This window comes from Poecilia reticulata, linkage group LG21 (assembly GCF_000633615.1).
Source record: "Poecilia reticulata strain Guanapo linkage group LG21, Guppy_female_1.0+MT, whole genome shotgun sequence".
In the NCBI taxonomy this organism is placed as follows: domain Eukaryota; kingdom Metazoa; phylum Chordata; class Actinopteri; order Cyprinodontiformes; family Poeciliidae; genus Poecilia; species Poecilia reticulata.
Window position 1 is genome coordinate 18,138,820 of NC_024351.1, and position 12,581 is coordinate 18,151,400.

Consider the following 12,581-nt stretch of genomic DNA (forward strand, 5'->3'; position numbering starts at 1 on the left):
CTCACCCGGACCTCACGAGCTTCCTGACGTGGCGGGTCGCTAAAGGTCCGTCCGCTCCTCCGTGGGGTGCTGTGATTGGGCAGAGCACCTGTTTCGGAAAGTTTTTCGAAATACTGTAAATACACAGGTGGCGGCGGCATGGGTTGCCGTTTATGTAAATAAAACAGAAGTGAAACCTCGTCACTCTGCTCAGGTTTCCCAGACGCAAACTGTCCGCAGCACAATGTTGAGCAGATAGAAAGGAAAGTTTGGACGTCAGAAAGAGGTAAGAGAGCTACTGTTACAGAAATAAGCTGTTACTGTGTCAAAGCTTTTTTCCGTTAAATTATAATAAATACATTTCAGTAAATCTTTTTCCTTATGGAGGCTAAAAAACCCCACCCCAAAACAACAACAAAAAAACAGCCTTCATAGACTTTGGCTTCAGTAGTTCCGCACTCCCCGCATGCACCTGACGCGCCGGTCCGCCTTCAGGTGCCAGCTGCGCAGCCATGCCTCAGCTCAGCCCCGCCGCCGCGTTGCAGATCGCACTCCTGCTCTCCGCCGTGCCCGCGCAGTACTTCATCTCCCGGTGGTGCGGCTCCACGGCGGCGCAGCGCTACCACGCAACCACGCGGTAAGGGGTAGCGCTATAAAAGCCCTTTCTTAAAGTAATGTAATTACATTGTGATAATATAGGGCGATATTTTTAAATGCTTTTCAGGTTGCTCCGCATATGGAAACAGTGGAGAACGTCATACCTTAACGCTACTGCATGGAGTGACTGGACAAACCAGCAGTTGTCCAAAGTTAAGTGAGTAGACTTTTAAGTTTTGAAATAAACTCTTTTCTTTCCATTTAGGTTTACTAAGCAAACCCAACTCAGCTTCTTCTTGTAAACAAATATTCGTACTTCCTGCAGGTCTCTGGTTGGGTTGGGACAAGAAGAGGAACAAGTGTCTCCACCAATAGAAACAATGATATTTGATAATGATCATGGATTCTTTGGAGGTTTGTGAAATTCCAGTATATGTACTCTCTTTACTTTAGATACGGTGTTATTTTCGTGCTGCTGCCAGTTTCACCCAGTGCCATTTCTGAATCTTTAGTGTTTGATCATCCTCTAAGGTATTATAATCACCACTAATGACACTAGCATCTTATCTGGATAATATCTAGTAGACTTTAATAAGGAGCCCTGATGTAGTCGTCTTCCCTGTGATTGATTTCCCTTTCGGTACTTGCTTTAAAAACTTGCACACCTTTTGCCCCTGCAGCCTCCAAGGCAGTGCGCAGCCCTCGCCCCCCGTTTGTGTTCCTGCGGGTCGGAGAGGTGGTGATGGAGAGGAAGGGCCACATGATCGGAGTGGTGGTGAGCTGGGACGAAGAACTGCGAGCTCCTCAGGAGTGGGTGGACAGGATGTATTCAAACTCTGAGGTTGGTGAGCAGAACTCGTTCATATCTTTAAGGTCGTTCTGCTTCAATAACTCACTGGACTGGCCACATTTCTAAGCGCTCCTGGAGGATTCAGATCTGGAGAACTGTTCATTCCTCTTTACACATTCTTAGACATAACCTAGGGTCCTTGGTTTGCTCTTATTGCTTTATCCAGCGCACCCTACAGGGCTTCTACAAGATTTAGGTTGGGAGACTAAGAATGCCATAGGATAAGAACTTTGTGTCTGGTGAGCCAATATGGCAACCCATTTTCAGTTTATTGGAGAATATACGTTTTTTTCAATGTTACTCTAACAAAGAACTTGATCCTCCATATACTCATGAGTAAGGATGAGGTACTTTTTTTTTACACATATTTTGTTTAAGGGCTGGGCAATACGGCTGAAAAAGGATTGCAATACAAGCATTTCATTATCAGTTGATCCGTTTAATTATTGGTCGTTTTTGGTTTTAAATTATTCAAAGTACTGCCAACCTTGAGACGTGGCCTTTCCTCTTTTATGCACAATTTCTTCTAGAGCGATTGTACTCATTTTCTCCTTTCACTTGCAAGTGGTGACAGCATTGTCCGCGGATGGTCAAGATTTTATAGTCAAGCGTATTTATTACCTACATTTCTTGTGACAAACTCCTTATCCTCCCCATAATCCGAATGGATGCTAGCACGTTTGATGAGCTAGTTGGGCACCCAGTCCTGTTTACTTTCCACCACATAACTGTCAGCTGCACAAAGAGTGGCAGTCACACAATGTGTCCTTGCAAACTGGTTGCGCTGACTCTCAACATTATCAGTTCGATGTGAACATTGTTTCCTGTCAAGCAGTTTCCTGTTCGACTCAGCACATCACCGAGTACACATCCGATACCTTTGTGTGAATGTCTCCGGCAGACGTTCACTTTGAGTCCTTTTCGACTACACAGACCTCTGAGGAATGAACTGTACCAGAGTATGTTGGAGGCAACATGGAACTGCTACTGTGCAAGTTACATAAGTTGTTGCTAGCTTATAAAGAGTGAGCTAGCTGATGCCACCAACATTTCTTAGCTGAGTCGGTAAGACGTTTAGCGGTAAAAGCCTTTCCTCTGCCTACATCCCCCCAGAATGCCCCGCGACTCTGGATTAGAGTTAGATGAAATTATCAAAATTCTTTCTGACAAATCTTCTATTGATATTGATCACATGTCTATCCTAACAATTTTCATTTTATAGAGAAAACAGATTTTTATTTAAAAATTTCCTAGTATTCAAAAGAGTTCCTGATGCCATGCAGTGTCACAAGGTTCTTTAAATAAGAACATGTGATACTTATCCGTATATCCTTATTTTTTTAATATCAGACCCATTTTGACTCCTTGTTGATGTCAAGTCCAATTAGACTGTATAGAGACCTTGTTGAAAAAAAAAGAAAAAAGAAGTTGTACGTTGTTTTGTGTGAAAACAGGACACAAAGGCGGAGAAAACGCCACATTACAAGGTGCTGTTTGGCGGGCCAGGACCCTCTTCTCTGATGGTTGCATACTTGCCTCAAACACAGCTGGAGCGCATCACAGGGATGAGGGTAAGGACGTACTGCCGCAGAACTTAAGGTTTGTTTTATGCTCACACACTCCTCGCATCTTGAGCTGACGGTTGGATGTTTGTAGCCGGACATTCCCACCCTGGAGAACTACTTCACGCATTTTGACGGGACGCGCTTCGTCATGCAGGACTGGCTCAGGGAGCTGTTCCCAGAGGACGAGACCGAGGACGACTGACTGGGACGGTTTTCACGATTGCGCTCCTGAGCTTGGTCTCAGTTTGTCGTGACGTTTCTTCGAAGACAGGTATTGAACTTAAACACCAACGTGTGTGTAAATCAGAGACACACACCGAATCTCTCCTCGCTGGGGTTCACTTTTGTATTTTGGAATATGGAGACAAATATTGGTATTAGAAGTAACAAATATAAGAAAGTCAAAGTTCTTTTTTTTATATATATATATTTATATATATAATTTACAGTATTTTAGCTTAAAGTGTGCAGACGATTTTAATGAAAGCCACCGGGACTGCTTCGACTTTGGCAAAGACTATGAAATTTGAACATCTGTTCAAGCGTGAAAACCGTGCAATAAAGTGTTTCTAGACTCTCCGAAATGTGTTTAGAGTTTTTTCCTGCTTTTGTCTCTGAAACTGAAGGAAACAGACACTTGCGAGGTGACGGTGGCTGTAGGTGGGAGAGGAGGAACATGCGTCAAGCTGCAATCTCCACCTGTAGCCTCCTCTTCATTCCTCCACTCCTTGGTCTCCTCCTCTCTGACCAGCAACGTGGCCCCCAAACTTTCCCCCAGCAGCTGAGCGATCTTACTGGCCTTCTGTTGAGCATTTTCAACTGCTGACACAGACGCGCGAAGCCTTAAAAAACAAAGAAACGCCACCCAACACAAACACACTGGTTACAACTCCTGCGTTTGATTTAAATGAGACGATACCCGTTTGGAACTGTAAGCACCTCAGCTCACTCAGGCACGCAGCGCTGTGGAAGAACCGAGGCGTCCCCACTTGGACACTCTTATCCAGCTTTTCCAGTAGGACGCAACACATATGCTCCATCTTCTTGAATTCTGAAAAGGTCACCAGGATCTGTGGGCGCATTTGGCAACGATGTCATGTCAGGCAACTCAACTCTTGCAAAACCAATTAGTCGTCCAAACACCTCACCTCTACATCCATGGTGTAGGTCTCAGCATGTCGGCGAACATTCCGTCTCACTGTTGTGTATTCCTCGCTGACGCCATGTTGTCTAAGGAGGAAGAAAGAAAACTATATTACAGACTAAATATAAGTGACCTTTTTTTGTAAATAGCAGGAATGGATTCATGGCATCCTGAACAAATAAAATTTTAGAACTGAAATATTGTAACATTTGTCAAATAAATTTTTTTTAACAAGGTTATTGCTAGTAACAATATACATTTCATTAAATTGGACTACGCTTTCCGATTAGGTTCTTTTGTCAGATTAAAAGTACCTTTTGAAAATAACCTTGAAGCAGGTGTTAAACGTACAATGTACAAATTTCTATGTAAATTTATTTTGGTCTGACGTAATATTGCATTCCGAGGAACTACATGATTTAAAAAATGCAAGCCACGTAGTTTTATTTATGAAAAACACTGAGAACAATTTACTTCCCTTTTGGTTTGCTATATTATAGCACAATAATATTGAATTTCATGGGTGCAATGTGTCGAAAGTGTGGATAGGTTAAAGGAGTACAATACTTTAACCGGCAGACCTGTTGCCGCTAGGAACAAAAGCTAGTTAACGTTACAATACGAATTTGTCACTTTCTAAGCTCGGTTGTTTTTACCTGATCGTCTGGAAAATGTATTCCAGTCGCCGTGAAATACTGTTAGTCACCTCGTTTGTCGAGTCCTTCGTGCTGGTCACACTGACCAGCAACCACGCTCGGTCGGCCGGGCAGGAAACCTCCGCCACCCCGGTCACCTGAACCTCCCTCACCGGCTTATTGAGACATGTTACCTCTAGGCCCTGCTGTTTGTCTTTATCGTCGGTTTCTGCCGCTGGCAAAGAGGCGAAGATGCGAACCGGGGCGTTCATAGTGGAACTGGAAATAAGCTCAAAAAAATGAACTTCCCGCTTCTATGGCGACGGACGAAAGGCTTCCTGGGATTTGTAGTGCTAGGAGTATCGGTGGGTACATTAGCTAGTAGTTCGGTGTGTTTTCATTCAAGTAAAAACTAAAAGTAGCTATCGAAGAACTTATTCAGGCAAGAGTAAGAAAGTATTACGTAAAATGGCTACCTGAATACTGTGTATATCGAATGTTTTAATATTTTACAATAATTTCATTACAGACAAAAAATGGTTATGTGCAAATTCTGGTATTTTAAAGCTCATTTAAAAAATACATTACAAAGATATATATTTATTACAAAATAACACATTTTAAGCACAATAAGCACTTTTCCAAGTCATTTTTTTTTACCAATGTAAAACTAATGGAACAAAAACTAAAGTATAGTAAAGTAATTTCAGTAACAGTGTATGCTGTTTATCAATTCAATTCTAAAATACTTTATTGAGCCCAAACGGAAATTAAATACCATATATTTACGTGACCTCAAAATAGCATAACAGACTCAGCAGATAGAAATAGGATTAAAATACCAAATTCTCGTTTAACATAAACTGTGTGTGCCAGTGTCTTATGCAGTTTTAATAAAAAAGAAATGTTTTTATTTACTAACACTGCAACATGGATAAAGTAGCCAGAAATTTCATTCAAGAGTGGCATATCATAATTTTACTCAACTAAGAAAAAACAATGTAGTAAAATTACTTCCTAAAGGTACTTTTTTTGCAACAGGTTTATAAATGTAACTAAGTAAAATGTAAGTAAATGTCCCACATATGAAAATGAGTCATTAACCATGGACACATTTTACATAAAATTTACCAACTACAAATTACAGCTTTTATGTTTTTCTAAAAAAGGATATTTATTCTGTAGTAAATTGGGAAAAATGTCAGAGTTAATACTTTTGAAGGCACAGTGTACAAATAATAATGAAAGTACTAAACTATAATATATTAGCTGCTGTCGTGTTTGTTTATGACAGTACACTAATGAAAGCATTTGAATGTTTCATGCGTATTTTTCAGTACCTCTGATTTCTCAGTAGATGGCAGCAAAGTGCAACAGTTAGCAAACAGAGATGGGGTGTAAATATCGCAATCTATATCACCTTAAGTCTAAATGTGCCAACTTTTGACGTTGCCTCTTGATGTTTTTAAGAACATTTAAGATAAAGACTACAGAAATATTCATAGTCAAAACAAAGTGGCATTTTTGTAGCAAGTTCACATTTGGTTTAATGTAAGCCAGCAGATAAAGTCGGTTAATTATGACAAACATAAAAAGAAACACGTCTCAAATAGTAAGGATTAATAAATGTCCCACAAACTGGGAATGTCAGAAGTTTTCTGTGTGCTTTGTTTTGTTCTTTTTAAGACCCATTTGGAAGCAGTAGAGATTTGATCTCGATCTCGCCGGTTCCTCTCTGTACAGCAAAGTTTATTTGGTTTCCTTAGAGCATTAAACTGTGAAATGAGCATTATAATCACAACCTAAAAATACAAGGACGTATTTGTTGTTGTTGTCTCTGGTTTCGCCGGTCCCCTGGTACGCTCTGTGAAAAGCCCCACATCTGATGCGTCGCCCCAGCCAAGAGGGATAAAGCACAGTATGATGGGATGTTTTCATAGGACGGAGAAAAGGAGACTCATACTGTTAAAAGCTCCGCTGAAGTTCAGAGGATTCTTCTTATATTTTTTAATGAGGAATCGCTCTAAAAGGGAAAAAAAAAAAGAAGAAAGAAAGAAAAGTCTACCTCCGCTCTCTCCGGTGTCAAAGCCGAATGGTGGATCACTCACTGTGCTTTTTAAAATAACTCTGGCATTCGTCATAAGGCTAAGGTGCTTTCAGATGTCAGCATGATGACCATAAGTTTAACTTCATATGATGACTACCATAAAACAAGGCTGTAAAGAGCACAGTAAACAGGATCAGGGAGGTTCTGTCCCTCTCATCTGTGGATATGAAAGGAGCCGGGGTCCGTATAGATTTGAGACTGTGGTCACATTTGAAGAACAGCTCCGACTGTAACGATCTCTAAATCTGTTGATATGTCTCCCCTTCCGTCTCGTTCGGTCTGAGCTGGCTGCGTTGGCCTCCCTCCATGTTTCTCCATAGACCACAATCAAGGCCCCGTGCAGTTTTATGGCGGTTTTATTTTCATATTGTGCAAGAAAATCTCCAGACTCCGCTCGGTGCGCGTTGCCATATTTCATATAGTTTACGCTGCATTTCTTCCCTCTCTAGTGTTTTTTTAATTATTATTTTATTTATTTTTTGCTTTGGGGCTAATAAAACCTGCAGCTCGCTCTCCGCTGCGTCTGCAGCTGTCGTCTGTCTTCGGCTTTGTTGTGTAAACGCTCTGGGTTTTTCTGTTTTCAGGATTTCCTCTTTGGATCTCCGATAGCAGACGATAAATGTTAGACTCTTGAGCGTTTGCGTCCACAGTCATCCCGTCAGGACTCTGAGCTGTAAACTCAGCACTTATCAATTAGTTTTTTAACAACAGCTTCAGGTGGTGATCGTTGCTCAGCCAGCAGTAGGTACTAAGCGACTAAGCCTCCTAAAATGTTTTTTTTATATAGGAACTTTAATCATTTAAACTTTTATGTATTGCTATTACTCTGTTGTTAGCTGGGAGGCAAGGAGAGCTGTTACGAGGGAAAACAAGGGGCGAATTAAAGTTAAGGTGTGACATTAAAAGCAGCTATTTTTTTTGTTTGTGAAGAGAAGCTGTGGTATAAATAAAGCTGCTCTGCGAAGACGTAAGAGGTTTGTGAGAGAACAGTAGGAGAAATTTAACAAAAGGTCCACGGTTTCTCTGGAGGAGCTGTAGAGATTAATAGCTGTGCACAAATCTACGGTAGTTTTAAGACAAAAAGAAAAAGCCATTGTTAAAACAAGGACATAAAAAACCCTATTGGCGAACAAGGAACCACACGTAACGCTGAAAACACCACCCTGATGGTTAAACATGGTGTTGGCTGTATCATGCTGCGGGGATTGCGATGGAAACTGGGATGAAATACCTTAATTTCCCTTTATATTATTGTTCTCCTATACAATGGTTTGTTTAATATTGTCCCGTTTTATTCCAGCATGTCCAAAAAAATCGTCATTGTCGTAATCATGTGCTGGGAAAAATAAAAGAGACTGGGAATCTTTATATTTATTTGCCACACAGATTGAATGGTGATGCACTTTTACCACAGTATTATAATGACAAAAACACCTTGAGATGAACAGAGAGTAATATTTATAGACTAAGAACACCATCGCAACTTTTATCTTTTCAGTTGCTATTAGAAACTGAAAAAAATTGTAGTTTGTTGTGATAATATAATCATTTAGTTTCGTCACCTTCCTAAAATAATTCCATAAGTCATTTTTTTGCCAAATGTAATTGTTTTTCTTTTCTTTTTTTAAAAAAACATAAATCATCTTTTGCCATAAAAAAACCCTTACAGACCATTATTTTAGGAAGGTGACGATGACCATAAGTTAGAAGACTCTGATCTTTTTTACACTTTCCACAAAGTCATATTTTTAACAGACGGGTTTTCATAAAACATCCCGTGTTTTCAGTTCATTTTGGAGAGCCAAGCTCCCTGCTGGATTCTCAGCATGTCAGTATATTATCAGAAGAATTTCCTCTTGCTGTCACTCAGCTCCACAGCGCCCATCTCTGTAAACAGCACCCAGCCAAATAAACAGTCCGGCTCGCAGCCCCTCTCCACTCCCATCGCAGAGCAAATCTTCGCATCGGCACAGAGTCTCGGAAAATAAACCGATAATCCAAGCAATGATGAAAAATCAAATTTATGCTCACTTCTCGCACTGTTTGTTCTTCGCCCAGCATAAGACGCGCACAGCTGGCCTGGGATTTACCTCCGTCCTGCACGTCCAAACCTGTAAAACGATGGCTGTTGGAGCAAAAAGTTGAATTTCCTGCTCATTTCCATTTCTGCTCTCTTTTACAGTTTACGGATGAGAGGTTTCCATCTTGGGTCTAACCCAGAAACCTGTGTACGCCAACACATACACACACGCGCGCACGCACACACACATACACACACACACACTTGCCGAACCTGTTGTAAAGACCTCATAAAGACTAAACATCTGTTTGTTGCAGATGGTTTTGCAGCAGAAACCCGCACTCTGGTAAAATGCCCACAAGTCCAACTGCCCCACAGAACAAGCTGCATGTTTTAATTGCATCCAACTGCATCAAGGTGTAGACACACACACACACACACACACGCAGGTGTGGGCGCAACATGGTGCCTCCATCGTGTGACCACGTCGGGAGTGGTTTTGACCCACTTTTCAGATATTATTTAAAATAATCAATTATCGCTCTGTCGCTTGGCGGTTTAACTCCTGCAGCGGGTCTTCGTCTCACGCTCTCATGAGTTGCTATTTCTGCCCCTTTCTCTCCTGCAGATTTGTATTTTTTAAGGCCTAGTTGGGTTTCAGGGCTCTATTAAAAGTTCAAAGGCAGCATTTACTGCTGCAACTGGAGCTAGTCTACACTGAGGCTTTGCACTAATGAGTGCAGGATTCTCTGCACATAGTTTTAGGGCAAAACACACACACACACACACATCCACACAGATTTCAAGTCAGACAGCACATGTTTCACTTGTGGAGGCTGCAGCAAGGCATATAGTTGGTTTTTATTACAGTTATTGTCATTTTTGAAAAGGCGGCTATTTATCAGAAAGCTAACTGACTGAAGTCTTTCAAGTGTTCATTTCCTTTGTTTTTCTCACTCTTTCTACTTTCTGTCAAGCATTTCTCCTGCTGTTGTTAGAAACCGCAGTGCTGTGCAGTCTCGTGAGCAAATCAGATTTTTAGAAATCATTTTCAAAGTGAAAATGACTGAAAACTCAGTTTCTAGTCTGGCTGTGTAGATTCAAGAAAATGAGATTCTGCAAAACAATGACTCAGCTGCCTACTTTGCTTTTAGTGCAAGGGACCAGAATAGTTCTTAGATTTCCTGGTATTAAATATTAACAAGCTTAAACATTTCATAACATAGAGGAAATTATAAACAGCTAATTTTATATTATAAAAGCTTTCTGATTGTACTCAGTAGTTGTAATGTGGGAGTTCCAAGTTTGAAGAAATCAAGCTTTATCACCAACAAAGAAAATATTTTGACTATCACAGGTTCAAAATATCCTTGAGTTAAAATCTCAACCGTCACAGTGCTTTTGATTTGTGCTTAGAAATCAGAATTCCTAAGATAAAATCCATTTGAAAAAGTGGGAATTCTGACTTGATCAATCGTCGTTATAAAATGTTGCCAGAGTTCCAGAAGAAATATTTTTTGTTGCACTTCTGATTGTTTGCAACGTGCTTAGGCTGGACAATAAATCAATAACGATATGTTATGCAATAGACACATATGAGTAATATTAATAGATAATACAGAATATTCAATACAGAACTGCACAGCATTCTGGGGAATGTAGGCTGAGGAAAGGCTTTTAGCTGCCCAACCACTCATAAAAAACAAGGTTGGTGGCATCAACTAACTCACTTACTCTTTAGTTACCTAGCAACTCGCTCACTCTTTGGTTACCTAGCAACAACATGTTCCGCCATCATATAGCTCCTTAAACATAAACAACGGCATAAAGTGAAAACAGGGAAGATTATGCCATCAGTTTGGCAGTATTTCAGGTATTTTAAATGAAAAACCGATCAATAATTATTGATATCAACTGACATTACATTTATATCGTGATAGGTCATCCAACCCTTTACAATCTAACTTCAGGTTGGTCATTTTAAACAATTAAACCTTAAGCCTGAACAAACTGAATTTTTCGCCCCGTAGAAAAATTAGAACTTTAACCCTCTTCACACTGTCAAGCATTTCTCCTGCTGTTGTTGTTAGAAACCGTAGTGCTGTGCAGTCTCGTGAGCAAATCTGACTGCAGCCTGAAGTGACCCAATACCGATTGGAGATTGGAAATCTCACATCTTCAACAAATAATTATAGTCTGTATTTTGTTGCGAAGAAATGAAGTAAAGTTGTTCAAGTTACAGTGAAAGAGTAGCGGAACGGCGTAGCGGATAAGGAAGTGAGATCGCGAAATTGATGCAAAGTTTGGATACCGGAGCGATCAGTGGCATCCACTTCGTGATTTGTTTTCAGCTTAGAGGTTCCTGTTCTGCATATAAAGGATTATGTGAGGAATGAACGCTCAGCAGGCAGCGGCGATCTGCTTTGAGCCGGAAGACGAAAAGGAGTCTGCGGGTTTCATTATTTTGCATTTGCGACTCATTCAGTGAATGTTTTGTGACCAGGAAATGCTTGAATGCAATATGACATCCTTTTTTTTATTTCCTCAAACGTACCACATTTCTAAAACACCCAATGAAAAGGTCTTGTCGGTATGTTGTGGGGGAGAAAGGAGACACGTGGTGCGAGACGCTCTGGAGAGTTTTAGAGACGGGAAGTGACCGGAGCGCAGTGACGCTTTGGATTTTACTAGGAGTGTTTCGGATGAGTTTTTTAGACGATAAGTGTGTTAGTTAAGAGTTTGTGAGTGTGTGTGCAGTGTTTGTGGTAGTTTTGTTAGTCTGTGTGTCAAAATAAGCCATCGCTACATGGCTGCAGAGCGAGCTCTGATGCACGGAAGAGGAGCAGACAGCCCTCTTCTGCGCCCGTGTGCCAGTAAAATGGTCCCCACAAGGCCTCAAATACAGAATACACACCCACACACAACAGGCTTCTAGTGGCTTTGATGAACCAGTGATGTCACTCATGCTCTATGACATCACTAATGACTGTGATCCATCTTCCTTTAATCCCAGGGAGCATTTCACATGAAAAAACTTATGATAACAAGATGGACGTGCATGCAGGCCTGATTGCCTGGAAGCACGATATGATATACTGGAAAGTCAGAACAATGCACTCCGTGTGCAGCTAGTGTCGGTTTGTGCAGAGCTCGATGAAAGAGAGCGCAAATATAAGGATTGGAGAGAGGAAGCGCAATCTTTAGAACATGTCCAAAAATTTATCAGAGAAAAAGTCCAGGAGCTTCAGACAGACCTGAAAAAGACACAGGGAAAGATGGATCAGCAGTCTGGAGAGCTGGACGATCTTTGGAAAGAACTGGACCATCTGCGTAGCCAACAGCGGAGAGATTGTCAAAGAATCAAGAACCTGTGTAAGCAGAACACGGAATTGATGAATGAAAATGCTCTGCTTCGAGAAAGGCTGGCTGATTCAGAACATTAGAACCAGGAGAAGCAGGAGAACCAGGAACCACAATCAGGTATGAGAAAAGTCGGTACGTGGGCAGGTACCGTTTTAAAGACAATGTACCAGACTGGAACAATCAGATATTGGGTGCCATCATGGATCTTCTAGTTTCACTGGTTGGTCTGTAAAACTGGTGCTTGCTCTAACTGCTTGTTCTTGTATTCCTGGTGGTTCTTGAGTTACTGGTGGTTCTTGAATTGCTGGTGGTTCTTGAATT

The 12,581-nt window shown here is 41.0% G+C and overlaps 2 protein-coding genes and 1 long non-coding RNA gene across 5 annotated transcripts in view; 2 read left to right on the top strand and 1 right to left on the bottom strand.

The window, feature by feature from the left end:
* Positions 1-7: 7 nt before the first annotated feature.
* On the top strand, positions 8-3,308 carry LOC103457838 (uncharacterized). 3 transcript variants are annotated; one of them, XM_017302077.1, is made up of 7 exons: positions 8-265; positions 346-616; positions 704-793; positions 902-990; positions 1,257-1,417; positions 2,881-2,997; positions 3,083-3,308. In XM_017302077.1, exons 2-7 carry the CDS (start codon positions 492-494, stop codon positions 3,191-3,193), a joined length of 693 nt encoding a protein of 230 aa, XP_017157566.1. In that variant the 5' UTR covers positions 8-265; positions 346-491; the 3' UTR covers positions 3,194-3,308. The 3 variants fall into 3 exon arrangements, with proteins under 3 accessions (XP_017157566.1, XP_008396482.1, XP_008396483.1); XM_008398260.2 differs by having other exon boundaries at positions 367-616; XM_008398261.2 differs by having other exon boundaries at positions 475-616.
* Positions 3,309-3,449: 141 nt separating this feature from the next.
* Positions 3,450-5,133, bottom strand: irak1bp1 (interleukin-1 receptor-associated kinase 1 binding protein 1). Its single transcript, XM_008398262.2, has 4 exons — positions 4,792-5,133; positions 4,140-4,221; positions 3,931-4,061; positions 3,450-3,833 (listed from the first exon to the last, which is right to left on the bottom strand). The coding sequence occupies exons 1-4, from the start codon at positions 5,040-5,042 to the stop codon at positions 3,581-3,583; spliced, it is 717 nt and encodes a 238-aa protein (XP_008396484.1). The 5' UTR covers positions 5,043-5,133; the 3' UTR covers positions 3,450-3,580.
* Positions 5,134-12,262: 7,129 nt separating this feature from the next.
* The window catches only part of LOC103457840 (uncharacterized), a 2,190-nt gene continuing 1,871 nt past the window's right edge, over positions 12,263-12,581 (top strand). The window contains exon 1 of the long non-coding RNA XR_532485.1: positions 12,263-12,377. This is a non-coding gene — a long non-coding RNA (uncharacterized LOC103457840). The remainder of the gene's footprint in view (positions 12,378-12,581) is intronic.

Excerpts from the sequence above, each read along its gene's own strand:
- LOC103457838 (XM_017302077.1), top strand. The coding sequence starts at position 492 with ATGCCTCAGCTCAGCCCCGCCGCCGCGTTGCAGATCGCACTCCTGCTC. Across the intron at positions 617-703 it reads CGCTACCACGCAACCACGCG|GTTGCTCCGCATATGGAAAC; the intron begins GTAAGGGGTAGC and ends AATGCTTTTCAG. Across the intron at positions 794-901 it reads CAGCAGTTGTCCAAAGTTAA|GTCTCTGGTTGGGTTGGGAC; the intron begins GTGAGTAGACTT and ends TACTTCCTGCAG.
- irak1bp1 (XM_008398262.2), bottom strand. The coding sequence starts at position 5,042 with ATGAACGCCCCGGTTCGCATCTTCGCCTCTTTGCCAGCGGCAGAAACC. Across the intron at positions 4,222-4,791 it reads TACATTTTCCAGACGATCAG|ACAACATGGCGTCAGCGAGG; the intron begins GTAAAAACAACC and ends CTTCCTCCTTAG. Across the intron at positions 3,834-3,930 it reads GCGTGCCTGAGTGAGCTGAG|GCTTCGCGCGTCTGTGTCAG; the intron begins GTGCTTACAGTT and ends TTGTTTTTTAAG.